The sequence below is a fragment of the Trichoderma camerunense genome (assembly GCF_050948025.1).
Source record: "Trichoderma camerunense strain CBS 138272 chromosome Unknown V8C40scaffold_23, whole genome shotgun sequence".
Lineage (NCBI taxonomy): Eukaryota > Fungi > Ascomycota > Sordariomycetes > Hypocreales > Hypocreaceae > Trichoderma > Trichoderma camerunense.
The window spans coordinates 1-10,852 of record NW_028145347.1 but is presented as its reverse complement, the minus strand read 5'-3'; the positions used below and the strand labels follow the sequence as shown (position 1 = coordinate 10,852).

The 10,852-nt window shown below is 43.2% G+C and overlaps 3 protein-coding genes across 3 annotated transcripts; 2 read left to right on the top strand and 1 right to left on the bottom strand.

Moving 5' to 3' along the window:
• Positions 1-3,288: 3,288 nt before the first annotated feature.
• Positions 3,289-4,875, bottom strand: V8C40DRAFT_119752 (uncharacterized protein). The gene is made up of 4 exons (XM_083210921.1): positions 4,568-4,875; positions 4,441-4,505; positions 3,601-4,392; positions 3,289-3,541 (listed from the first exon to the last, which is right to left on the bottom strand). The coding sequence occupies exons 1-4, from the start codon at positions 4,698-4,700 to the stop codon at positions 3,464-3,466; spliced, it is 1,068 nt and encodes a 355-aa protein (XP_083068173.1). The 5' UTR covers positions 4,701-4,875; the 3' UTR covers positions 3,289-3,463.
• A 1,287-nt stretch (positions 4,876-6,162) lies between these two features.
• Positions 6,163-8,580, top strand: V8C40DRAFT_277714 (Zn(II)2Cys6 transcription factor; the record flags this gene model as incomplete). Its single annotated transcript, XM_083220987.1, has 7 exons — positions 6,163-6,231; positions 6,286-6,967; positions 7,017-7,209; positions 7,261-7,619; positions 7,701-7,768; positions 7,837-8,287; positions 8,342-8,580. 7 exons carry the CDS (start codon positions 6,163-6,165, stop codon positions 8,578-8,580), a joined length of 2,061 nt encoding a protein of 686 aa, XP_083068172.1.
• V8C40DRAFT_256773 (short chain dehydrogenase/reductase) lies at positions 8,342-10,124 on the top strand. Its single transcript, XM_083218335.1, has 2 exons — positions 8,342-8,625; positions 8,686-10,124. The coding sequence occupies exon 2, from the start codon at positions 8,898-8,900 to the stop codon at positions 9,876-9,878; it is 981 nt and encodes a 326-aa protein (XP_083068171.1). The 5' UTR covers positions 8,342-8,625; positions 8,686-8,897; the 3' UTR covers positions 9,879-10,124.
• The last annotated feature ends 728 nt before the right edge of the window (positions 10,125-10,852 follow it).

The window sequence follows — 10,852 nt, the reverse complement described above, 5'->3', positions numbered from 1 at the left end:
TTTACCTGCGTCCCATCTTGAAAGCTTTACGTACCTAATAGATGCGTTCAGATCTCGCCCTAGAACATAGCTATCAAATCTTGCCACAGTTGAAGATAACAATTCGCAGGGGGGGAAAGGGGAAAGTAACTCGGAATATTTGTTTAGTGAGAGTAGCAGAGAAGTTTAATATTGGAAGCTATTTACTTTTATAATAATTCTAGATACAAAAGGTATGTAGCCCTCGAGACAGACTTGTCTTACTGAGATTAGCCGCATCAGCTGAAACCCTATAGTATGTCAATACGCCACTGCGTAAGCTATTGTTCAAGCCGGTAGCTTAAGTATTTGAGTCTCAGAATGGGGATAAAATGACCACTGAGGATTTGTTAAAAAGTTATGCATAAGCTTACAACAATGCAGAACTTAGAGTTAATATATAGTCATAGCTAATAAATTGATGAGAGCCCGGCAAATACTCAAAAGGGGCATATATTCTATTGTGGCTTGCCTACTTTCCTCTCTACGTCTTCCCGTGTGTTCTGTATCTATCCCTTGTCTTTGCTATGGTCAATTTATTCCACGCTGACTAGGTAGACGGGATGACCTTAATGAAACAGAATGGCCTTAGTCAGGCCGGATGCTCTTAATCCTACTAGATGAGCCTGATCGAACAAGATGCCCTTGATCAAACAGCATGATATTGGGTCCACCTAGATGAGCTTGCTTTATCTGGGCGATCCTAACCCTGAGCTGATATTGGATAGCGGACCGTAATTTCTCTGTAGCTGTATTGCATAATGCAATTTTCATCTGTTTCACATTCCTCAAGCTGCTAGCCTTTCACTAGTATCAGACCGAGTGAAAATAGTCGGACCTAAAGCCTTCGAAAATGTTACTAAACAAAAGGTGCCTTGTTTTAGTGTCTCGTAGACAGTAGTACTGTCAAGAGATTCGAGTGGTCAATGGTTAGCATCGGGATATAGTGCTCCGTCTCTATTTACCATTGAACAGCAAGTATGTAGCAGCTAAAAGGCTTGAAAATACCAAACTAACTGACATAGTACTACATTTCGAGATATGGGTCACAAGCCTGCTGGCATAATGTAGTAAGAGGCTTCAGGTTAATATCACTTTACTTAACGCTACTCATTGTGTAGTAAAAGTATAGGAGTCGGTTCTTTATACTCAAAGTAACTATGCCTGGGAGCCGCAAATCCAATCATACCGCCATTTCAGATGAAATCCAAATAAGCCTATATTCCCACTTAGGGTTGCTACTAACATATCGTGGGGTATGAGATTGTGGGAAAGTTCGGAGATTGGAGAGGAGGTGTGTGTAGGTCTTTGAGGTTCCGTCGCTTGTCTCGTCTCGGGCGCTGTGCAGCCGAAAGCATCACACAAACCCAATAATATTTCCAGCGCGTTTTGTTGGATATATTTACATTCCTATGTACTGCAAGCGTACCTAGCACCTTTTTAATGTAGCGAGTATGAATTCCTTGTTCGTCGCTTCCCACTATGTCTCTTTGGACATGAAGTGTATCCAGTTCGAAGAGCACTTTTTTTATCCAGGTGCTTTGTTTGAACCTTCAGTAATGAAGTTTCACCCACGAGAGTTTTTTAGCCTGCTGTTTTCTCTTTGTGAGGACAAAACCATTACGTGAATTTACTATACATGTAGAGTTAACGCTTCCCAGGCCTTTTTGCTAGCTCAACTGCAAGCACTCGGCCAAATGTTATTGGTTCGCCGAGGGACTATAAAACATTTTACCTTTCAGACCACCGGCAATGTCACACGCGTCTTAATTAGCCATCCTCCAATTAATGTTGTCGACGCAGATGTCATTTTCGACTTCAGGACTCTGCTTCTCAAACTTCAGAAGAACCATGCCTCTGAATTCGCGCCAAAAGTTGTCATCTTCTCCAGTGCTGACCCAGAATTCTCTCTCTCTCACCTTGACCTTCATATACTTTCCAAAGACCATCCATCAAAACCGCCCTTGTCTTTTACCGAAGTTCAGGAGGCTTATAACAATATTACTACCCTGCTTTCCACCGTGCCGACGATCTTAATTGGTGAAGTCAGCGGACGTGCAGAGGGTGCTGGAAACGAGCTGCTTGTCCAAATGGACATGCGTTTTGCCAGCCCCGGTGCGCTAATGGGTGCCTCCGAGGTAGCTATCGGCCTTACACATGGATAGGAGGAATACAATATCTCACCCGCCTAATTGGACTTGGTCGGGCAGCAGAGTTTCTGCTAGCAGGAAAAGGCGCAGATGGTCGATTAGCTGCGGAATGGGGATGGGTTCATCGCGCTTTTGATACCAAGCCAGAGATGGAGAGCTATGTCGACAACCTCTCGGCAAGAATTGGCGTGTTTGCAAGACAAGGGTTGGAGGCCACCAAAAGAAGCATTCGATGTGGCTTTGGACCCAGACCAAAAGCGTTGGCGGAGGATTTGGCTATTGTGGTTGACAAACTAGTTCCCACGAAAGTTTCACAGGGCCTTTACGGTAAATGGTTCGAATTGTCCAGCGATGAAACAAGAAGTCCTTTCGAGCTGGACTTGTTTGCCAGTCTTCCAGAACTCTACAAGTAGGTTATGGCGGGACTACCTTTACCGTGTAGTGCATACTGCATTCACGATCAACCTGCTGAATAGCTCTATTTAACTATTAAGCATAGCCAACTCAGCTTGTGTATGTGTTAATCACGGATCTTGAAGCAGTGAGCTTCTGTCCTCTATCTACGTGCCAGTTTAGTACCGTTCCGGATTGTGTTAAAGTATTGTTCCTCGTGTAGACGCTTGCCGCAACCCAATCACTCGGCCACTGTCTGCAGGTCATTCGAAAATGAAGCGACTCATGAACATATAATATACTTTGTCTGTATTTGGTTTAATAGAGATAGGGATATCTCTACTAACCATTCGTCTCTTCTTTATCTACTCGTTGAAGAAACCGACGATAGCTTCCCTGAAATTAACTTTCATGATTTGCTGAGATATGGGTAGCCAAACCTCCTCTTCTTTAAATGGCGCCGGAGCAACTAGACTCAATCCTGCTGTTTAATCAGCAGTAGCTGCCTTATCCTGGTGTTATCCACCAGTTATACCTGCCTTTTCATTTACCGTGCCTTTTGTTGTCGTCTAACAATATTTCTACCTTGGTTTTATAGTATTCATAGGCGGACACAACGTTATATCGGAGACAGCTTCCAATGGCAGACTACTTACGAACATATCGTCGAAAATGGACCACACTAGGCACCAAATACACAAGAAAATTCTACAAGAAAGTTCTAATGGCTAAACGGGGGCTATTGGAATGTATAACCTAACATCAGATCCTCTAAAACCAGCTTTCCCTTTGTTGGAATGCTGCACATTGAACCACAATGCTTACTGGGCTCACCAATTCGCGCGACAAGTTTGTATGCATGATATTGATAGACAACGCAACGCTCGATTGAATCGCTTATTTCATGTTATATTGTACGCCTCGGCTCGATATATTGGAGGAGGATCCATCACAAGGACGTCCAAGGACGCCTTCAAGTACTATTCAACACCATGCGTTGTTAGAATCATTAACCACTGCGCTATTCATTTGAACGTACCTGTATCGAGCCTTCCACGCCATTAGATATGCCAACTATAACTTCGATGGCATAGCCAACTTTTAGCAAGCAGGAATTCGATGACGGCCGCGACTGAATGACAACAAATATTCCCCAGGCTCCCAGGTCCAGCTCAAAATGCTCCGAGTTAATCGCCACGGCCCCTTTTATATTATTGCCAAGTCGCGTATCTGCCATGCTTTTCCATGTATATCGTAACAGAGCAGATATCGCCGCCTGCATTTGTATTTCTACACTCCGGACGTAGATATGAGCCCCTTGCATTAACTCTTGCGGGGTATGGAGCACCAATCTCACCGGCGTCCCCCGTCCTCGAGTTAGAACTGGTGGCTCTGGCAGAATTACCTCCATCTGCAAGGACGGAGAGTATATAGGTGGATATTCAGCACGGCCAAATCCAACAAGCTCTCGGGAGGCACTTTCGAAGTTTTGGCTTAGCTTGTCGACGGAAAGTGCAACAATACAGGATGCTGCGAAGTTATTGACAACAGGGTTGCAGCTGAAAGGAAGTTCCTGCCTGACTCTATTAGTTCGGGTTATCTTCCCGACGATACGTCGCTCCACTGTAGCAGATAACCAATAGGTCGATTTTATCTGGAGTTTCCCATCATTGGCCGATACTGATGACGGTAGCTGGCAGGAGTTCTCGCACGCACAATTAAGGGTAAGCGGAAACGTGAATTCTATGGGGCACAGAAAGACGCAGTTGCCGACATCATCATTGACAGATGCTGATTGCAAGATTTTGAGGTCCTCGGATTGTTCAAACAGCTAAATGGTGAGTTAGCAACATAGAGGATAGTTTGATGATGCACCCACTATATGATTATACTCATTGGTACAATACGTGTTGACATCAGGATAGACTTTGACGGTCAATCTACCTGTGAGGGTAATGATTCTGAGCCAAGACTCTTATATCTTCAGTCTGCACTACATTACTCACCAAAAAATCTTGCTTTGATCCTAAAGAGACTTTTAAAAGAACATCCCCGTATCTCTAATATTCCTCGCAGCGGATCGCCTGGACGGAAAGAAGACGGACCATTTTCGTCGTCTATTTGTAGTGCTAACTTCATCGTTGCAGTGGCAGGTTAAAGTGGCTGAAATATTCAAGGCGATGGTATCTGCAGTAACGCAAAAACGAGATTTTGTGATTTGCTGTAACAATTGATTTCGTAGGTGATTGAGAACGAACTCTACCCTTTTCTAAATAAGCTATGAAGTTTTACCTGTGACCTCTGTTGTGCATTTGTGACATAGCTGTCGGCTATACCGGATATACAGGTTAGGCCTCAGCTTCTTAGATGAATCGACAAGAACGCTACTTTGACCGCCTGATAAGAGTAGCTAATGAAGATGTCATAACTCAATTTCAATTCCATATGCAACAAGAATGGGGATCTTGGTATCATTATGACACCATCACCTATCTCTTGAACGATTTATTTAGCAATTGTGTCATCTGTAATATCAGGGGCATGGCAGTCATGTATGTATTTTGTTGATCGCAGTTAGGATGCCTGAGTGGAGGTGTTTGGTGGGGTAGTCGGCAATGTATATCCTCTGAGGCGAAGCTTAAGCTCAGCGCGTAATATGGCGGCGCAGATGATACTTCCTCTAGGGAAACTATTAAAGTCCCTCTCATTCCAGGCTTATCCTTTAGCTAATAAGAAAGGGCGCCGAGTGTCGAAGGTATTTAGTTATCTTTACTGCTCTCTCCGTTCTGTATATTCCCCAGAAGACCCTCAGCTGCGCCATGACTTTAATTAGGTGTATTTCATCTCAGTCGTAGTCGCTATCGTCGATTGAAGGCATGAGAAGGCAGTCAGGGTATTTGCGAAATCTTCGGTTAATGGAGGAAATTGAACTTCGAATTGGAAGTAGTACGTAATGTCGTCTATTGAATCATGGACGGCTGATTATGCTTAACTGCTCCTACCTGGTAAAGACTCATAGACTGTATTTGCTCGTACAGATTTTCTTAATGCATGCGTCATTTCGCCAGTGTAGTATCCCGTAGCCTGTGCAACATTCTCTGACTTCATGTCATCCCATTACTTATGGTAGCATTGCAATTTACTACCATGCGAATAAAGTTACCAATGGAACCTGGTATATTTTACATAGCATTTTCTTGAATTTGCGCTCCAGGCCGTGGTGTGGCGATGACGTTAAAGACCGAATGATCTAGCTACGCTTTGACGCCAGCCTTCCCCTAATAGTGTTCACATGCGATGGCTTTTGCCGGTATTTCCGCTTAGGACAAGTCTGCTCAAGCGAATCCATTTATATTGGTCGGAAGCACATGACCATTGTGGCTGGACATCAAGCGATTTAAAAAATTGCAACATACATATCCGTTATAAACTTCTGCTCGCAATTCATTGATGAAGATTTGTGAGATATAGCACGCCCGTTGGGAGCGTTGTTCAGGCCTATGCCCGAATTTTTTTATTCCGACATTTCCGATCAGCAGAGGCGAAACCCCTACCCTCCCAAGGATACTGCGTTGAAGGGAAAGCGACGAAACCGTGAGGCATGGATATCGAACACAAGCGGAAGCGGGTTGCCAAAGCCTGTCAGAAATGCAGGTCCATGAAATCAAAGGTAAACAGTCCCAGTGCAGCGGCCTAACTTCCATGGCTGTTAATGTTTTTATAGTGTGACGGACAACGGCCGGCATGCAGTAGATGTCAGGGCTACGGGTATACCTGCGTTTACCGCTTGCAGCGCCCTCGATTGCGGACTGGAACAGACGACCGCTTCAACCATAGCATTTCCGAGAGGCTACCGGACTTATGTGATGCAATACAACTACAAGAGAGATTACTGGATCATGTTATTTCTCTCCTACCATCTGGTCCGGAACAAGAAGCGGTCCTTCTGAAGAACGCAAGTGTCAAATCGCAGCTTGACAACGCCATCTCTAGCACCAAGGCTGAAGTTTTACCGCAGGCAGTGGCTAGCGAGTCTCGTAGCAGATCACCTTCCAGCCATAGTGATCGGTCTCCAGGCTATTTGGGCGAGGTTAGCGATATTCGCTTTGTTAATCTCGTGAAAAAAATTCTGCAAACCCAAGATGGGACCGCGATGACACAAAATGATTTTGAGAGCTACGATCAAGGCGAGAGCTTATTACCGTCTAATAGGCCCTCTTGTCCCATCATCCTACTACCTGTCTTTGAGGAAGCTAAGCATTATATCAATGCTTTTTTTACCACCATCCATATTGCTTACCCTTTTATTCCCGAGTCGCCTTTCATACAAAATTATAAGGCGCTAGAAAGTCATGACACTCCCCAGGCTCAGAGCTGCAAGAGTATCTTCGAGACAGCGCTATCATGTTAGTTATGTGTCCACAAATCTTTCTTGCTCTTATTCTAACCTTGCAGATACAATTTGCGCTATTGGGGCTTATTATAAAACCTTGCCTGGCAAGGACGAAACCGTAGGTATGCTGCACGAGAAACTTTACTCATACGCTTTAACTCTAGCGCCAACTTCCAACATGGAACGATCACTCGGTCACGTCGTACTTCTTTTGGCGAGATGCTTCTACCTCCTGGTTGTGTGCAAGACAGAAAGGTAGGTTCAATGCGTTCGTCAGATAACACAAAGATGTATTAACAGTCATAGTTGTTGGACAGTACTTGGCCAAGCAGTTCGTGTAGCTCAAAGCATTGGGCTGCACATAGAAAACGAGGAAGTAGACCATATAAAACCCGGTCATTCCCCAGAGACCGAAAAACGGCGCCGCGTGTGGTATTCCATCTATGTATTAGATCGACTTCTTTCATTACAGCTTGGTCGCCCCCCAGCGATCCATGATGATGATTTCAACGTCCCATTACCCACAAGAGCCAGTGACACCGAGATCGATTGGGCAGGCGAACTCATCGAAGAGAGAGACAACAGTGATGCATCGTCGGGAGACTATTTCCTCGAAGTAATTGCCTTCTCGGGAATTGTCGGGCGAGTTCTCCGCAGCCTATATCGTCCTAGGAGAAGCCATTTCGCCTCGGAAGATTTGCTCACTACGAAAGACCTCGATCGACAACTTGTGGAATGGAAATTAGCCCTCCCGAGAGCTCTTCGTTTTGATCTAGGTCATACATTTGAGCAACTACAAACTTTCAAGAGACAGGCAAGTTCTTTTACCTCTATGATAGAACTCCAGACACTCTCGCAGTCTCAATTTCTAATCTTTGATAGCGAAACATGCTGGCCATAAAGTATCACCATCTCAGGGCTCTCATCTACCGCCCGTATTTGTGTCACCCGCTTCTGATGCACCTGGCCGATCCAACTGCCACCATTAGCCAGCTAGATTGGCCGCTGATACGCTCGTACGAGAAAGCATGCATTTCGGAAGCACGGGAGACTGCACGGTTGCTACATGGGATCTCCAGCAAAGAGGAACTGGTTCATGGATTCCCATGGTGGCAGATGATATCATGCTTAGTATGCGCTAGCTCTATCTTGCTAGTATCTAGCATGTTTGCCGAAGCAACGCTTGAATTGTCGTCCGAATTTGATACTGCCGGGCTATCTGACGACGCAGAAACATGTCTCAAAGTCTTCGATGCCCTCAGTATAAAGTCACCAGGAGCGAGGATCGCGCGAGATATGATGAAAGCTTTGAAAGACTGCGGGGTGAGGTTTAGTGAGTATAGCGCCGGATAATGTCGATATATTTGAAGTGCTAAATCTTTTGCAGAAGATGCCAGCAATGGCACTCCGAGAAGTATTCAAGAGGCTGAGAAATCATTTGACAACTCTCCAGGATTTCAGAGCCATATATCTCATCCAAATACAGTGTCGACTTTACCTTATACCAGCGATTACGGGCAACATTTACCCATGCTGGGCGGCCTGGCACCAACAAATTGCTACTGGCCGGCGGAAATAGTAGACTCGATGACATGGTCGGCGCAGTTTTTTGATTTTGGTCATTGAAGGCGGATGTACGGATAACGAACCGGCATTTATAGCCGGCGCTTAGTAATTACCTACGGTCCATAAGCTACATGATTGCGAGATGAGAGGGCTAAGATCTAACAGGCTACCTACATGGTATGTTTTCCGCTCACCCCGCCCTTTGTTTTCCGTCTTCTCTGACAAAGTGACAGACGTAGAGGAAGTTGATCTCTACGATCCAGGTTCCAAAATCGCATAGCCTTGGTTCTGGGCATATATACATTCCACCTATCTATGCCCAGAATCCTGCGTTTCCTTTAAGCTGCTCAGTTATTTATATTACTTCATTGCCCAAGATGTCCTCTTCCCGCATCTTTGCGTCCATCGGCGCAGTTACGGTTGCGGCCCTCGCTATCAATGTCCTCTCCGCCGTCAAGGTCTACATCCTTCCCTCAAAGCTGAAGCGATATGCACATGTTTCAACCGATGGCAATCCTCCGTGGGCCTTGGTAACTGGCGCATCAGATGGCATTGGCCGATCTTTTGCTGAAGAGCTCGCGTTACGGGGCTTCAATGTGGTTCTCCACGGCCGCAACCAGACAAAGCTTGACGTGGTGAAATCTGAGCTGCAAAAGAAACACCCGGAGACTTCTTTTCGAACTCTTGTCGCAGACGCCAGCAAAGTGCAGTGCGTGAATTGTCTGCAGGGCGGAGAGAACGAGTCGCAACACCCGCTAGACTTCAATGCTATTAAAGACGCGCTTCAAGACTTGCACCTCACAGTCCTGATCAACAATGCGGGTGGCGGCGCCAGGGATCCCGTCTATCTCTCGCTGAGCGACAGTTCTGAGGAGCGCATTACCGATAACGTCACCGTCAATGCATTGTTTCCTCTGCATCTAATTCGTGTTCTTCTTCCGCATATGGCGCAAAATTCGCCTGCCTTGATCATGAACATCAGCTCCCTGGCTGACGCCGGGCTTCCCTTGCTTGCCTCTTACAGCGCAAGCAAACAATTTTTAATGACTTTAACGCGTACTATAGACCTGGAAAATGCGTTCTCGGGCAAAACAGACATTGAGTGCTTGGGGATCCGCGTTGGTAACGTCACTGGTGTATCGCATAATAGGGAGTCTCCGTCAGTGTTCACGCCATCAGCCGAGACAATGGCTCGAGCGGCGCTAGATCGGGCCGGTCACGGGCATGGGGTTATAACCGGCCACTGGGCGCATGCGCTGCAACAGGCTATGATGACTTTTATGCCCACGTTTCTAGCAAGAATTGTTATTCTTAATACAATTCGCGAGAGGAAGGAAGCCGAATTAAAATCGAGCTAAAATGTGATTTATTCGATACATGGCATTGAATAATACATATACATCTTATTAATAGCCAAATAATATAGTTTTGAACGGATTTGGTCAATATTAAATATTCTACGGGAGGAGTAAGCTACCAACTATAGAATATACTAATTTCCAGAAATTAAGAAATAAATTTATTTAGAGTCTTCCTATTTTTACAGTAGTATATTTCTATTTTTACAGTAGTAGCCTATGCCTATACTAAAATTAATGCACTTATACTACTGTTCCTAGTAAGCTATACTAAATTATAGTATAACGCCCTAGTGTATTATGTACTTAGTGAAAAAATATAATATAAGGCTTTAACTTTATATTTTTTTAGCCTTACTATTAAATATTATAATATTTAATATTATAATTTATATTATAATAGCCTTTTCCTTAGGTAATAATTTTTTTAATCTACTGTTATTATTAAAGCTTTTTTAAAGTACTAGCCTTAATAAAATTAGTATTTTTTTTTTATTATTAAATATATTAATATTAGTAAAAGTATTAGTTAATAAAAATAAAAATAGCTTTAACTTTAAATAACTATAAGTTTATAAGTTTAATAATAAAGAAGGAGTAATAATTTAAATTAAAGATAATATTAAGTATTTACTACTATTTTTATATATTAAAAGGCTATTACAGCTGCTTATATATATACTAGGAGTATTATAATAAGCGGAAGATATTATAGAGGTATTATAGTAAGTTAAAGAGATTATAAATACTTAATATAATATTATATTACTATTAGTAATATATAATTTATTTAAAAATTTCTTTAATTTTTTATAAATATTTTATTATTATAATAGTATTATTTTTTATATTAAAAGTAGCTTTAATCTATAGGTTATTAATAATAAAATATTTTTTATTTATTATACGTTTTTTGTTTGTTATAGTTATATTAATGTTTTTTAGAGTAGGAGTCGTTTGTTATTTGTGCGTTT